At 43.5% G+C, this 16,968-nt stretch overlaps 2 protein-coding genes across 2 annotated transcripts in view; both read left to right on the forward strand.

Moving 5' to 3' along the window:
- LOC139409662 (collagen alpha-2(I) chain-like) overlaps window positions 1–3,554 on the forward strand; it is an 89,343-nt gene extending 85,789 nt beyond the window's left edge. The window contains exons 37-48 of the mRNA XM_071155080.1: window positions 92–162; window positions 351–387; window positions 1,163–1,270; window positions 1,434–1,487; window positions 1,892–1,945; window positions 2,061–2,114; window positions 2,210–2,263; window positions 2,372–2,479; window positions 2,668–2,721; window positions 2,930–2,983; window positions 3,244–3,297; window positions 3,459–3,554. Coding sequence (XP_071011181.1) covers window positions 92–162; window positions 351–387; window positions 1,163–1,270; window positions 1,434–1,487; window positions 1,892–1,945; window positions 2,061–2,114; window positions 2,210–2,263; window positions 2,372–2,479; window positions 2,668–2,721; window positions 2,930–2,983; window positions 3,244–3,297; window positions 3,459–3,554 — 798 coding nt within the window. The remainder of the gene's footprint in view (window positions 1–91; window positions 163–350; window positions 388–1,162; window positions 1,271–1,433; window positions 1,488–1,891; window positions 1,946–2,060; window positions 2,115–2,209; window positions 2,264–2,371; window positions 2,480–2,667; window positions 2,722–2,929; window positions 2,984–3,243; window positions 3,298–3,458) is intronic.
- A 3,969-nt stretch (window positions 3,555–7,523) lies between these two features.
- On the forward strand, window positions 7,524–13,604 carry LOC139409663 (collagen alpha-2(V) chain-like). The gene is made up of 9 exons (XM_071155081.1): window positions 7,524–7,628; window positions 7,742–7,759; window positions 8,036–8,089; window positions 8,367–8,429; window positions 8,583–8,748; window positions 11,005–11,114; window positions 11,488–11,568; window positions 11,833–12,015; window positions 12,257–13,604. The coding sequence occupies exons 1-9, from the start codon at window positions 7,524–7,526 to the stop codon at window positions 12,407–12,409; spliced, it is 933 nt and encodes a 310-aa protein (XP_071011182.1). The 3' UTR covers window positions 12,410–13,604.
- Window positions 13,605–16,968: the final 3,364 nt, after the last annotated feature.

The raw sequence follows: 16,968 nt of genomic DNA on the forward strand, positions 1-16,968 counted from the left end.
CCTAGAGATATATTTCACCATCTTTCACTTCTCACTACTTCATGTGTATTCCAGGGAGACTTAGGGCCTTGTGGGAAACTTGGTCCTCCAGGGCAGCCTGGAGCTCGAGGTCTACAAGGACTCAAAGGGTTACAAGGCTCTCCTGGACCAATGGGAAAAGAGGTGAGCACCGTCACCTGCCTATGGCATTGGACATCTACTGTACATACCTGAACCATCACCTGTAGATTCTCACATGTGTACCTAGTGCACATCCATTTACCCAGGCATCATACACACAGCCAGACCATACACATACAGTATACTCAGCAGTGTACAGTAATTCAAGAGATGTCTCCTTTGGTTCTCAGGGTGATGTTGGACCTCTTGGCGATGCTGGTGGTCCAGGTTCCAAAGGGGAGAAGGTTAACAAACACTGACTTTTCGGCACTCAGTGATTTACATATTTAAGCCATCAATATAAATGTGCTGTGTGTACAGTCATTGATTAAGATTTGTGCGTTTGACACAAATTATTGACAGGGCCATATAAGTGTTGGTTGTGGTTACAAACAAGTTGAAATCTGGTTGAAATAAAGTAATTACAAACAGGTTAAAATCTTGTTGAAATAATGAAATTACAAATGGGTTGATTTGTGGTTGAAATAACCTCATTACAAACAGTTTAACATTTGGTTGAAATTACATCATATACCAGAGACTCTGGGTTCGAGCCCAGGCTCTGTCGCAGCTGGCGGCGACCGGGAGGTCCGTGGGGCACGCACAATTGGCCTAGCGTCGTCGGGTTAGGGAGGGTTTGGCCGGTAGGGATATCCTTGTCTCATCGCGTACTAGGGACTCCTGTGGCGGGCCGGGCGCAGTGCACGCTAACCAGGTCGCCAGGTGCACGGTGTTTCCTCCGACACATTGGTGCGGCTGGCTTCCGGGTTGGATGCGCGCTGTGTTAAGGAGTAGTGCGGCTTGGTTGGGTTGTGTTACGCATGGCTTTGGACCTTCGTCTCTCCCGAGCCCGTACGGGAGTTGTAGCGATGAGACAAGATAGTAACTACTAACAATTGGATACCACGAAATTGGGGAGAAAATGGGGTAGAATTCAAAACATAAAAAAATAAAAATAAATTACATCATGGTGATGTCTGACTGACATGGCTGTTATTTGTAGGGTGATGTGGGGCCTCTGGGGCCCACAGGGCGGGAGGGTCCATGGGGGACCTTGGGGGAAAATGGGGAGAAGGGACCAAAAGGAGAGAAGGGCCACATCGGACTTATGGTGAGTGCCCAGATGCCAATACATAATGAATTGCACATTCTAGTTTATGTTTTGAAACCATGAAATGGAATCAACTGAAGTGATTTTCAATATGATTTTTTAGACGTGACTTTGGGTGATCAATTTGATGACTGGTACATCACCTCTGTTCTGTATCCACCAGAGTCAGTCAGGATTCATGGGAGAAATAGGACCTGCAGGCTTGTCAGGGCTACAGGTGAGTCAGGAAGTGACGTGTTTTTTTTTGACAAGCATCAGATACTATATATGTCGAAGTAAAAAATAAGAGTAAAGTAAAAAATAAATGTAAAAAAGTTGACATTAACTGGCATTGATCAATGTCCACTTTTGCACTAATTATTTCCCAATAGGTTAGACTTCTCTGTTCTGTTAGGCCCTTTCTCGATTCATTTTTCCTCGACTCCTCACACCCACTTTTCTTGCTTCTTTCTCAAAACCCATTGGAGAAGAAGGCCTGAAGTGAGGGACCTTGAATCTTCTCCTCCAGTATGGTTGAGAAGGAAGCAAGGAGATAGGATGCAAGGAATCGGGGAAAGCAGGTTTGCGATGAGTGTTGTCAGGATGTACAGTGATCCGTTGGTCTCTTCTATTTCTTCCCAGGGTATTATGGGCCCTAGGGGGCCTCCAGGGCCAGATGGACCTCAAGGAGAGAAGGTAATATCTTGATTCCCTGGCCTGCACACCAAATGGAGTAGCAATTCAGGATAGGGAAATTATAAATGCTTCCATCTATAATTCCAATTTGTTTTCTCTGTCCCTTTCTCCCCAGGGGGAGTCTGGGCCTAGCAGAGCCATCGGACCTCAAGGCAAAACAGGACCTCCGGTAAGAGTCGCTTCATAACCTAAGTGCATGGTGAATGGCATTATCCATTTGTCCTTTTGGTCTGATTTCATGTTGTCTTGTTGTTGTATTCTAAGGGGGTGGCTGGACTTCAAGGAGTCAGAGGTGACACAGGGAAGCCAGGACCACAGGTCAGTGTCTCACTGTCTCTTAGACCATGGTCTAGTCAAGTCAGCCATGTTCCCAGTGATTCTCCTACAAATAACATTGTCCATGTGCTGGTGTGGTATCTATTGCAGGGTCCAGTAGGGAAGGTTGGGACTGAGGGAGACTTGGGCCATAAAGGTGAGCCAGGACTAGATGGAGAGAAAGGGGAGCCAGGGGGCCCAGGCGAGCCAGGAGAACAGGTGAGCCCATTCAGTGTTGCAGTCAGTTTGGCCCCTAAAGAAAGTCCAATGTTCATGGGAAATAGACAGTAGCCCATTTAACCCCAATTTAATGTCGGGTTTTATTATGAATATCATTTTCAAAATATACTGTACCAAATCAAAAATAGTCTACAATGTATGTTTTGATTTTGTAATTGTTTCTCTAGGGGGTTGACGGTCTGCCAGGCATCAGAGGGCCCCCAGCGCTTCTTGGTTTGGAGGTAAAGAACAGCAACATCTTAGCCTGGTCCCAGATCTGCTTGTATACTTGCCAACTCCATTGCTCATTATCAAGTCAAACATGTCCCGCACTCAGGCTAGCAAAAATATTTCCTCATACACATATCTACCATTAACTCTGTACTATATTTTACTCTTTGCTTCTGCTTCATTCTTCCTTGTTTGTTGTTGTCTCCTCTCCCACCACAGGGGCCACAGGGTGAGGTGGGAGCCCAGGGGCCAGAAGGTCCCCTAGGGGCATTGGTGAGTTCACAAACACAGGGGTGGGGCAAAGGAACGCCACAGATTATGTAATTAGTTCATTATGCTCTTATAGCAACCGATGTCCGTCTAAGTTTATTATTTAGCCGATATTGATGACCTCAAGCAGTGTCAAATGGGCATATTGTGATATTGAAAAACTAGCAGCACTACCAGAAGGTCACTGATATTTTCTACCCTATTATCTTTCTCTGAAATCTGGTAAGTTTCTTTAAGTCATTCTACTGTGTTGAATGTTTCAGGGTGTCAGGGGAAACCCAGGACCTGAGGGAAAGCAGGGACTGAAAGGAGAGAAGGTGAGATCAGGATTCTCTGTTTCTCTATTGTTCTCTTCTCTTCTTGTGCTGTGAAACCCAGTCTCAGGTCCCATATTCTCCTCACCTCTCTGGAGACACTCATGCATACAGAGAGGCTAGACTAGGTCCCCCTGTTTGTTGATGCTGTGTTTTCTCTACAGGGAGATGACGGCAGAGATGGATCACCTGGAAAGACAGGTCACATCGGAAGGAGTGTAAGAGCCCCTTCCTTCAATCCATTCAATGTAACAGTGTAAATAAAAGGGGTGTATTCTAGAAAAATAACAAATATTATTCAGGTTCCTGAATGAAAGATGAGGGATGCATCCCAAATGGCGCCCTGTTCCATATATACATGACACGCTATTCCCTTTATAGTGCATTACTTTTGAGTGGACTATAAAGGGAATAGGGTGTCATTTTGGAGATGACCGAGATGTGTCAGTGTGTTTTACCCTGTGTGTATTGCCTCGTTCACCAACATTGTAAACATCCACAGGGGAAAAGAGGCAAGGCTGGAATCAGGGGCACAAGAGGAGAGAGAGGACCAAAGGTAAGATGTTGGGTGATGTGAAGGGTCACGCACACATACACAACGATCTCTTAACCATGATACTATAATATTTCATGGCGTGCACCAACATTTCCTGTCATTCCTACAGGGAGAGAGGGGACATGTCGGATTGATTGGTGTTCCAGGATGGGTGGGGTCTATAGTAAGTCCAACAGATTTCTACTCTCATCAATTAGGACTGTCGTCATCTATTTCACCATTTCATAATTCAATCCCAGGCAGGAGAGTCTCTTATGTACTTCACCTTTGTCAGAAGTATTATTTGATTAGAGAAAAGGATGTTGAAAGCAATGCATTGCTACATGATAATGCTTTAGATCAGCTGATGATTGATACACAACTGATGGATGTCTTTTCTCTCTCAGGGAATCCCAGGCTTGGGAGGAGACAGGGGGGATCAGGGTGAAAAAGGGAGTGAGGTATGAATAGATCAGGCTGAATTATTGATACTAGTGAATTTAGAGAGAAATGCACTGTGAAGACTTCACCCTCTGTGTTCCTCTCCCCACAGGGAGAAAAGGGGAACATAGGGCCGCTCGGTCTGCCAGGGCGTGATGGCCTAAAGGTACTTCTAGTTCTGACTTCTGTGTGAAAAACTTCTGGCATTCATAAAAAGTCTCCAGATCAGCACTCTTAATCTGAGACACTACAAACGAGCCCTGGTGTCAGTTTTAACACCATAGAAAAACGACATACTGACAGGTTTGGCAACAATCTAGAAATATGACGTTTCCTAAAATACTCTGCTGTAAATAGTAGATGGGCTGTGACAGACGTAAGTTTTACAAGGTAATCAGGGTCCTGTTGGGGTGCCAGGACAGACAAACTGACTAACGTTATGTTTTACAGAGTAGTCTGGGTCCTGTTGGGGTGCCAGGACAGACAGACTGACTAACGTTATGTTTTACAGAGTAGTCTGGGTCCTGTTGGGGTGCCAGGACAGACAGACTGACTAACTTTATGTTTTACAGAGTAGTCTGGGTCCTGTTGGGGTGCCAGGACAGACAGACTGACTAACGTTATGTTTTACAGAGTAGTCTGGGTCCTGTTGGGGTGCCAGGACAGACAGACTGACTAACTTTATGTTTTACAGAGTAGTCTGGGTCCTGTTGGGGTGCCAGGACAGACAGACTGACTAACGTTATGTTTTACAGAGTAGTCTGGGTCCTGTTGGGGTGCCAGGACAGACAGACTGACTAACGTTATGTTTTACAGGGTAGTCAGGGTCCTGTTGGGGTGCCAGACAGACTGACTAACGTTATGTTTTACAGAGTAGTCTGGGTCCTGTTGGGGTGCCAGGACAGACAGACTGACTAACTTTATGTTTTACAGAGTAGTCTGGGTCCTGTTGGGGTGCCAGGACAGACAGACTGACTAACGTTATGTTTTACAGAGTAGTCTGGGTCCTGTTGGGGTGCCAGGACAGACAGACTGACTACCGTTATGTTTTACAGAGTAGTCAGGGTCCTGTTGGGGTGCCAGGACAGACTGACTAACGTTATGTTTTACAGAGTAGTCTGGGTCCTGTTGGGGTGCCAGGACAGACAGACTGACTAACATTATGTTTTACAGAGTAGTCTGGGTCCTGTTGGGGTGCCAGGACAGACAGACTGACTAACTTTATGTTTTACAGAGTAGTCTGGGTCCTGTTGGGGTGCCAGGACAGACAGACTGACTAACTTTATGTTTTACAGAGTAGTCTGGGTCCTGTTGGGGTGCCAGGACAGACAGACTGACTAACGTTATGTTTTACAGGGTAGTCTGGGTCCTGTTGGGGTGCCAGGACAGACAGACTGACTAACTTTATGTTTTACAGAGTAGTCTGGGTCCTGTTGGGGTGCCAGGACAGACAGACTGACTAACGTTATGTTTTACAGAGTAGTCTGGGTCCTGTTGGGGTGCCAGGACAGACAGACTGACTAACGTTATGTTTTACAGAGTAGTCTGGGTCCTTTTGGGGTGCCAGGACAGACAGACTGACTAACGTTATGTTTTACAGAGTAGTCTGGGTCCTGTTGGGGTGCCAGGACAGACAGACTGACTAACGTTATGTTTTACAGAGTAGTCTGGGTCCTGTTGGAGTGCCAGGACAGACAAACTGACTAACGTTATGTTTTACAGAGTAGTCTGGGTCCTGTTGGGGTGCCAGGACAGACAGACTGACTAACTTTATGTTTTACAGAGTAGTCTGGGTCCTGTTGGGGTGCCAGGACAGACAGACTGACTAACGTTATGTTTTACAGAGTAGTCTGGGTCCTGTTGGGGTGCCAGGACAGACAGACTGACTAACGTTATGTTTTACAGAGTAGTCTGGGTCCTTTTGGGGTGCCAGGACAGACAGACTGACTAACTTTATTTTTTACAGAGTAGTCTGGGTCCTGTTGGGGTGCCAGGACAGACAGACTGACTAACGTTATGTTTTACAGAGTAGTCTGGGTCCTGTTGGGGTGCCAGGACAGACAGACTGACTAACGTTATGTTTTACAGAGTAGTCTGGGTCCTGTTGGAGTGCCAGGACAGACAAACTGACTAACGTTATGTTTTACAGAGTAGTCTGGGTCCTGTTGGGGTGCCAGGACAGACAGACTGACTAACTTTATGTTTTACAGAGTAGTCTGGGTCCTGTTGGGGTGCCAGGACAGACAGACTGACTAACGTTATGTTTTACAGAGTAGTCTGGGTCCTGTTGGGGTGCCAGGACAGACAGACTGACTAACTTTATGTTTTACAGAGTAGTCTGGGTCCTGTTGGGGTGCCAGGACAGACAGACTGACAAACTTTGTTTTACAGGGTAGTCTGGGTCCTTTTGGGGTGCCAGGACAGGTGGGCCCGAAGGGAGATCAGGTAAAACAACACTATCTAAACACACTGTTCCTCTCAAAACATCTATAGCAAGAACTCTTGCTATGATAACACCATATCCACTAGTAACAATTGCCAAAAGCCATGATGAGGCTCATTCAATCTAAACTGATCTATCAGAGTTTTGATTATTTTACTTTCTGAAAAGATTGATTGATAACTTTTCATTGACGTTTCATTATCTATTATTTCCCACCAGGGGAATATTGGACCGTCTGGGCCAAGAGGAACACCTGGGATGCCAGGACTACCTGTAAGTCCCCCTTCTGGATAATCTCAGAAATATTTTCTCAATCCCTTTTAAATCTTCACACATTTGACATTTTAGTCATTTAGCAGACACACTTATTCAGAGCGACTTACAGGAGCAAATAGGGTTAAGTGCCTTGCTCAAGGGCACATCAACAGATTTTTCATCTAGTTGGCTCGGGGATTTGAACCGGTGACATTTCGATTACTGGCACAACACTCACTGCCGCCCAAATGGCCCTCTATTCCTTATGTACTGCAGTATAGAATAGGGTGCCATTTGGGGCACAGCCAATGGGAAATCGTAGTTCTTGCGAGGACAAACGAGCACTAGACCACAAAGTTCATCTTTCAGCCACGTAGCTTAAAAACCCCCCTGTCTATTAACCATCAAGACGAAGACTATGCATGCTTCATCGAGGCGTTATTATGACGATTAGGATAATGTCTCGAATTCCATTTTAATTGCAGACTGTCTTAATAAGCAAGACTCTGTTAACTCAAGTCCATTTCCTTATTATCACCAGACTGTCCTGCCATTATGCCATTCTCTCCGGGTTTAGCTGTAGATTATTACTCTTTTCAACTTGTGGCCATTGAAGACGCCATTGAAGACGCCTCTAAAAGCAGTGAAGCTGTGGCTAATGTGAGCGTAATGCAGTGAATGCATTGAAAGATTGAAACAGCTGTTAGTGCAGAGCAGTGTGCTTCAGAACTGATATTCAAACTCATCTCCTTTTATTCTCTCTTTATCTGTAGGGTTTGTTTGGCGAGAAGGTATGATATAACATCTTATTTTCTCGTCTTTTCAAATCATACACACATTATCTTCTTTCAAAACCAAACCCCATGTAGAGTTGTGTGTTAGCTTTGTCTCACAGTGTCTAGATTAAAAGAAAACATTCACAACCACATCATGTCATCACACTGGAAGATACAAAGGAACGTAATAGGAATTGTGCATTTCCTTATCAAATTACATTTGAATATGCCATTGCAAGTATGGAATGGTATAAGTCCACTCTCATCGCATTATGGGCTGTATTTCCATAGGGTTTGAAAGGCTTTGAGGGATTTCCTGGGCAACCTGGGACAAGGGGCCTGCCGGTAAGTGACATTGATTTCATATGCATTGGTCCATTGACCACAGAGACTCAATACCATTGCATCCATTACACAGCACTTAAGGTTGCACAATTCCGGTTACTTTCCCAAAATTCCCAGGTTTTCCAGAAATCCTGCTTGGAAGATTCCCCGATTTCCTGCATATTACCACCTGATTGTAGCATTATTCCAACCAGGATATCTGGAAAACCTGGGAATTTTGGGAAAGTTACTGGAATTTTCCAACTCTAGTCCCACTCTTTTGTTGCGTTTGTTTCAGGGGGCACCTGGCCTCCCAGGACTTCCAGGACCCTCAGTAAACATGACCCTTACTCAACTCAAGGCAAGTCATTTATGATCAGCAAGTAGGTCTGTGTCCCAAATTGTATTCCCTACCTAGTGCACTACTTTTGGGATGCAGATGTAATAGGCCATTAGATGAACTGGTGGAGGGAATAACTCCATAATGATCATATCATTCTCATCACAATTGTAGGACCTTCAGTACCTGTCAGATAAGCCCAACTACCCCCTGATCCAGACCCTGCTGGACTCTCTGCACCAGGACCTGAGGCTGCTGGTAGACCCCCCTGATGGCAGCAAGGAGCACCCTTCCACCACCTGCATGGAGCTGTGGCTCTGCCACCCCGACTACGCCAGCGGTCAGAAACTCTCTGTCTATACCTGTACTGTATATCTATAACCCAAAGCTAATTTAAAGGCACATAAGAATGGCCACAGCATCCTAATCTCAGGACTCTCACGTTTTCAATGCAAATTAGAATCAATAAGTGCATCGAAGACGTCGTCCCCACAGTGACCAAATGTACATATCCCAACCAGAAGCCATGGATTACAGGCAACGTTCGCACCAAGCTAAAGGCTAGAGCTGCCACTTTCAAGGAGCACAACACTAATCCGAACGCTAATAAGAAATCCCGCTATACCCTCAGACAAACCATCAAACAGGCAAAGCATCAATACAGGACTAAGATTTAATCATACTATACTGGCTCTGATGCTCGTAGGATGTGGCAGGGCTTGCAAACTATTATGGACTACAAAGAGAAACCTAGCCGTGAGCTAACCAGTAATGCGAGCCTACCAGACGGGCTAAATTCATTTTATGCTTGCTTCGAGGCAAGCAACACTGAAGCATGCATGAGAGTACCAGCTGTTCCAGACGACTGTGATCACGCTTTCCGTTGCCGATGTGAGCAAGACCTTTAAACAGGTCAACATTCACAAGACGGATTACGGCCAGACGGTTTACCAGGACGTGTACTCAGAGCATGCGCAGACCAACTGGCAAGTGTCTTCACTGACATTTTCAACCTCTCCCTGACCTCTCCCTCTGTAATACCTACATGTTTCAAGCAGACCGCCATAGTCTCTGTGCCCAAGAAAGTGAAGTTAACCTGCCTAAATGACTACCGCCCCGTATCACTCACGTCGGTAGACATGAAGTGCTTTGAAAGGCTGGTCATGGCTCACATCAACACCAATCATCCCGGAAACGCTAGACCCACTCCAATTGCTTTCCGCCCCAACAGATCCACAGATGACGCAATCTCAATCACACTCCACACTTCCCTTTCCCACATGGACAAAAGGAACACCTATGTGAGAATGCTGTTCAATGACTAGAGCTCATCATTCAATACCATAGTGCCCACAAAGCTCATCACTAAGCTAAGGACCCTGGGACTAAACACCTCCCTCTGAAACTGGATCCTGCATGCTTTGTTCCCTCCTGTACTCCCTGTTCACCCACGACTGCGTTGCCAAGCATGACTCCAGCACTATCATTACGTTTGCTGACGACACAACAGTCTGATCACCTACAATGATGAGATAGTCTACAGGGAGGAGGTCAGAGACCTGGCAGTGTGGTGCCATTACAACAACCTCTCCCTCAACGTGAGAATGGTACGACAGCGCCTTTCCCCCCTCAGGAGACTGAAAAGATTTGGCATGGGTCCCCAGTTCCTCCAAGTTCTACAGCTGCACCATCAAGAGTTTCCTGGCGGGTTGCATCACCTGGTATGGCAACTGCTCGGCATCCAACCATAAGGTGCTACAGAGGGTAGTGCGTACGGCCCAGTACATCGCTGGGGCCAAGCTTCCTGCCATCCAGGACCTATATAATAGGCGGTGTCAGAGAAAGGCCAAAAAAAGTGTCAGACTCCAATCACCCAGGTCATAGACTGTTCTCTCTGCTACCGCACAGCAAGCTGTTCCGGAGTGTCAAGTCTAGGTCTAAAAGGCTCCTTAACAGCGTCTACCCCCAAGCCATAAGACCGCTGAACAATTCATTAAATGGCCACCCGGGCTATTTGCATTGACCCCCCCCCTTTGTTTTTACACTGCTGCTACTCACTGTTTCTTATCTATGCTTATCTATACTCCTACTTACATGTGCAAATTACCTTGACTAACCTGTACCCCCTGTATATACAGTGTAGCCTCTTTATTGTTATTTTATTGTGTTACTTTTAATTTTTTATTTAGTTTATTTAATAAAAAATGTCTTAAGTAAGCAAGCATTTCACAGTAAGGTCTATCTATACCTGTTGTATTCGGTGCATGTGACAAATACAATTTGATTTGATTTAGAACCGCTGGGCCTTTCAACCTATAAGTAATCACTAGAGAATGTGTCCCTAAAGAATGTGTCCCTAGAGAAGTACCCGCTAGAGAATGTGTCCCTAGAGAATGTGTCCCTGGAGAATGTGTCCCCAGAAAAGTACCCGCAAGAGAATGTGTCCCTAGAGAATATGTCCCTAGAGAAGTGCACGCTAGAGAATGTGTCCCTATTCACTAATTTTCACATGAAAACTAGTGAATATACAGGAGCTTTTCAGGTTAGGATGAGGGTACACTAACTCTGAGGTTATGGTTGCTGTGTGTCTATACAGGGATGTATTATATTGACCCCAACCAGGGCAGCCCCAATGATGCTCTCCTAGTCTACTGCAACTTCTCTGGCACACCCGCACAGACCTGCCTTCACCCCCGAGACGCCCAGGTAGACAACAACATCATCAGTACCCCACACACCTCACCTCTCACACCTCTCTATTTATCCCTCAGTGGGGATGCTCCTGCAATACCAAATACAGCAGGTGGCTACAGAATAATGAGATACTGTCTGGACTAGCGGAGAACAAATCCATTTATGACAGGAATCCAATAGATTTGTTTGCCTTTGAGCTAAATGCTAATATCAAGGACTGTGAACAGACACATTTTTAAGTGATTTGCCTCCAGATATCAGTGTCAACGTTTTAGAACTCAAGACATCAAGCATTCTGTGTCTGACAATTGAAACCTAATGTCCACAATCATATTCATACTTAATACCCATACTCATACATAATCATAATTGTTTATACCTGTAGATGACCATGAAGGCCTGGCTAAAGGATTCAGAGACAAACAGCTCGTTCCAATGGCTCAGCAAGCAGGAACAAGGATTTCAGGTTTACTGTTATCTCTTTCATGATATCATTCTCTATCACTCTCTCACTCTCCTCTTTGATGCATGCTCTTCCTCAGCCTGTCATGCTCTCTCTCCTCTGTCAACTATTCTCTGAACATGCCAATTCATAGTTACTTCAATTCAATAAAAAATGCATCAACTGGCTGTTTTCAATTTGTACTGGTGTCTCTCAGACTGTCATTAGCAGAGGTATAAAGAATAATTGTTCACAAACAACCACTCCGTCTCCCCTGGCCACTGGCAGTTCTATTACCCAGGGGCCAATGTGGTTCAGATGCGTTTCCTGAGGTTGCAGAGTTGTAAAGCCGTGCAAAGGATCATCTACTCATGCCACCCGGGACACAGGCTGGGTCACACAGACAGAGAGGTCAAGTTCCTGGCAGACACAAGGAGGCAGAGTTTCTTGGGAGCACTTAAAGACTGTATGGTACATTGATTTTGATGCAATAGACAAACATTTATTTAAATATTTCACCCATTGTTAAAGTAACTGTATCATTAAAGAGATACAATATCTGCATATCAAGCATGAAAGACATCTGTTTGCAGGATTTCTGATGCTTATCCCAGGCCAACTGTGTTACTGATTCAACTGTGTTACTGATTCAAATGTGTTACTGATTCAACTATTTCTGATTCACTGTGTTTCTGTGTTTATGCTGGGACAGCCTGGAGAAGAGGTGGATTCGCTGGAGCCGCGGGAGTCTGTGTTTGAATTTGAGGACCTCAACCTGCTTCCTGTGAGAGATGTGGCTGTCTTCGGGGGTGGAAACTTCACACATGAATTTGGCTTCACCATCGGGCCCATCTGTTTCAGCTAGAGAGGGAGAGAGGGGGCCCTTAATGCTCCTTTTCAACTTGCTTGGACTCACAGAGCCAGGACAAGAGCCTGTGTTCAGGACCCCAATACATCTAGAGAACAAGAGGACAAAGGGAATCGCTCCACCATTTTGTGAGGGCATCACTCCTCTTTCCATGTGATATATTCGTTGGAGAACATCGATCAATTCTCTTGTCGACTGGCTCCACATAAATTAATATTTGAGAGGGCATTAACTTCCACAGGCTCAAATTCTTTCGGACAATTGTATTTTTGTTTACAGAGACATTTGTTGTGTAATGAATAATTTATATAATGTTGTTTTGATTTCTATATGTAATGGTTATTTAGAATTTTTTCAAAAACATTTTAGAACAGCAGTTTATGCTGTAAAGCCTTCCATTACAGCCAACAACTTATTTTGTATACAGATATTTAATCACTCTTTTGTTGCTGATAATTTTTCTGCACAGCAGGACATGCAAACGTGTAGTGTATTCAATGTTAAAAACGGCTTCTAAAGTTTGTAATTTCCATTTGAAAATGTCAGACTTTATTTGCCGTAACAAAACAAATGTATCAACCCCTAAAATGTCCATTAATTACAATCCACATAATAATTCACATTTCCTGTTGATGCAGGATTCTTTTCCTGCTGTAGCAAACTGGCTCAAATTAGATCCTACATCTGTATGAACAGTCCTATTCCAGAATGGTCTGTTTTTTATCTGATGCAGTAGATTCAAGCGGTCAACAATGTGTTCCATTTGGACACGACTAATGTTGTCTTATGGGTCATCACTGACCTTTCAAAAGGTGCTTACTGAGAAACCACTGCTTGTACTTGAGGAGTCCAAAAAACTTGCTGTTGAGTTGTTGATCTTGTTTCTTTAGATGAGATAAGAACCAATAGGTTTTAAAACCCTGATCTCTTGTAATGAACCTATTCCCTCCCTTTTGGCAGTGATTGAGGCAAGAAACCTTATTTCATTCATGCTTGACATGTTCTGTTACTGGCCTATTTCTTATTTGTAAAAAAATGATGTACCGCATACTGTCCGTGCTTGTTTCAGCTCATTCTTATGGTACAGTCTCAGGTACAGTCTTGATATTCAACACAGACACTGATGTGCACACTACGTGATGTGTATGATTAAAAACATAACTCATTGGATGTGTTTTAAATCTGTTTTAGGTGTTCTAATAAAGGGGCATTATGTTGGGCTGCTGGCTCTCCTGCTTTAGCACTGAGCAATCGCTTTCCGAGTCCTCTCTTTGTTCAACCAATTAAGTGCTGAGGCTCAAAGAAGGGCAGTGTACACTGTAGCTGCTCAGCAAAGCTAGGATTGCTGAAGAGGTGGTTTCATTGGCCTGTGTTCACAAAACATTTTAGTGTAGGAGCGCTGATCAAGGATCAGTTTAGCCTATTAGATCATAATTATATGGATATGGGGACCTGATCCTCGATCAGCCCTCCTACTCTGAGACTGTGAATATGGGCCATTGAGAGCAGTGCATTTAATATTTTCAGTCACAGAACAATTCAGTGCTGTAGTGGTCTGTCTCTATGCGTAACGGCCAACCAACGAACAGGGAATTCAGGAAGGTCTCAGGGAGCGTTCAGTCTTAGCATGCAGTAGCTTGCATAAAGGAATATGTATTATGTTACGTCTTATAAGTACTCAACCCCAAATCAGTAACCACCTTCCATTACAAACTCCAGAAAGAACTTTCCAAGCATTGCTGATATAAATGTTTGGTAAAAGGGTAGAAGGCTTATTCTCTAAATGTTGTCTCCGAACACACTTGGATCACTGATAGGTAGGGGGGATAGGTAGGTGTAATTATTTCACAGTAAGGTTGTATTCGGTGCATGTGACAGATAACATTTGATTTGATTTCTCAGGAACAATGTTCAGGGTTTATTAGAAAGTCAATGTGTTATTAATTTATCCCATTTTTTTGGTATCCTAAACACATGCAATTGGTAGCCTAACATCAACATTCAACATGATTGCCTTAGCTGGCTGAGACTGATCATTGGTGCTTTTTTAGTTTTTGTTTTGTAAAAATTCTCATCATTTGATTTTATGTTATTATTGTCAGAAAATTATATACTGGACATGTTAATACCTGTGTATAATTCAGCATCTCATTCAGAGAAATGTATTAGCTAAATAAAAAAAATCACATAACAGTATTCTGTACTTTCATATTGTATCAACTATAGCCCAAAAGACCATGGGTTTATTTAAAAGAAACGGTTTCTTGATGTAAAAAGGTTAATGATGCTTAATCTCCATAGGTAGACCGGTTGCCTCCCACAATGTAAACAATCTTTCAGTTGCTCTAGGTCTAGGATTTCCAAGACTAGCTTGTGCTTTGTTCAATCTCAGAAAGTATGGGCATAGACAGTACGGAATGTGAGTATGGGTTAACGCACGCGTAACCAATGATGACGCGGCCTCGAGTCATGTGACCCACACTGAACTGTCACTGGTGAGTTGTGTTTACGAGGATGCAACTGCTGCTAAACTACCATTTTCAGCAGTTGAGGTTTGTAAAATCTACTACACTGGGCACCCGAATGTAGCTAAACGTTGGTCTTTGCAAAACCGTCCACTGTTTGGGAGCAAACGAAAAGTAAAAAATAGAACGTTAGCTAACAAGCTAGCTTGCCATGTTACTTGGGAAAATGAAAGGTATTCTCTCTTCACTTGCGAAAAATGTGGATCAATTCTCAAAAGTAACGTTACAAGTCAACAATTGGATAGCTAGCAAGGAGCAAATATATTCGGTTGTAGGTAGGGTTGCCAACTTTCTCACTACCAAATAAGGGACAAAAGGTCTAGTGCCAGTGCACGGTGTCACCGGGGTATGGTGTTGTGTATTCTTATTCAATTGGAAAGGCAAAACATTTGTATATTCCAATTAGCCTATAGCTTTACTAAAACTGTATCATTATGTAAACTTATGTGAATATACCTCCAAAATAAATTATCAAAGAAATCACAATTTGGATCTTTTACAGCAAAAAGATGCAAAAGAGGAAAAGGGGCATGAGTCACTCACAAAGTCTACATATTTTTTGATGCTCTTGACTGATTCAAGCAGTCCTTTCTTTTCTCCTCTTGCATAGCCAGAGTCACAGTTCCCAGATATTTGAAGTTAATTTTTGATCAGCTCTGTGCTACATCAGTTTCTTTAATCTGACCATTTAATGGTCATTAGACAGAAAATCCTCTCTACAAAGGCATTTGAGCCTGGTACACTGAGGACAAATGAGACAATCCTGAACATGTTGATCAAGTTGGCTTTTCCTAGGTTTTGGAAAACTGCCTACTTCTCACGGGTGGATTTTGTGGTATCCTGCCTGGCTTTCTGTATTTCCTCCTGGCTAGCACAACACTCTTCATAGAGTTGGTCCATACTGACTGTCTCTGTCATTTTGAGGGCAACCACCTGCTCCAGGTCAGTGAAGGAGAGATCCTCATAGAGGCCGATCAGTTTTACCAATACATGTTCTGGTGAAAAATCAAACCACTTGTCAATGTATGTAATGACTCGTGCAGGTCATGATGGGCAGACGAAAATTCCAAATAGTATCCGTAAAGTTCGTAGAAACATGTCAAACTTTTTTTATAATCAATCCTCAGGTTGTTTTTACAATAAATAATCGATAATATTTCAACCTGACCGTAGCTTTTTCAATAGAGAGAAAATGTCTGCTCCAAGCTGTTGTGCATGCAAAACTCTGCTGGCACCCAGCCATCCACTGATGCGATGTGATCGTTCTCACTCATTTTTCAGAATAAAAGCCTGAAACTATGTCTAAAGACTCTTCACACCATGTGGAAGTCGTAGGAAAAGGAATCTGGTTGATATCCCTTTAAATGGAGGGAAGGCATGCAATGGAACAGAGAGGTTTCAGGAAAAACAGCACTTCCTGGTTGGATTTTCCTCAGGTGTCCGCCTGCAATATCAATTCTGTTATACTCACAGACAATATTTTGACAGTTTTGGAAACTTTAGAGTGTTTTCTATCCTAATCTGACAATTATATGCATATTCTAGATTCTAGGCCTGAGAAATAGGCAGTTTCATTTGGGTACGTTTTTCATCAAAACATCAAAATACTGCCCCCTACACTCAACAGGTTAAGTAAATTTGAGGTATAAACTGTAACTCGGCCACTCAGGAACATTCACTGTCTTCATGGTAAGCAACTCCATTGTAGATTTGGACTTGTGTTTTAGGTTATTTTCCTGCTTTAAAGTGAGTACATCTACCAGATTTTTCTCTAGGATTTTGCCTGTGCTTAGCTCCATTCTATTTTTTTTTTATCCTGAAAGACTCCCCATTACGTAACGAGCATACCCATAACATGATGCAAAGCAGCAATATGCTTGAACATATGGAGAGTGGTACTCAGTAATGTGTTGTATTGGATTTGCCCCAAACAAAACACTTTGTATTCAAGACAAAAAGTGAATTGCTTTGCCACATTTTGTTTGTGTTACTTTAGTGCCTCGTTGCAAACAGGATGCATGTTTTGGAATA

This window comes from Oncorhynchus clarkii, chromosome 5 (assembly GCF_045791955.1).
Source record: "Oncorhynchus clarkii lewisi isolate Uvic-CL-2024 chromosome 5, UVic_Ocla_1.0, whole genome shotgun sequence".
Classification (NCBI taxonomy): Eukaryota; Metazoa; Chordata; class Actinopteri; order Salmoniformes; family Salmonidae; genus Oncorhynchus; species Oncorhynchus clarkii.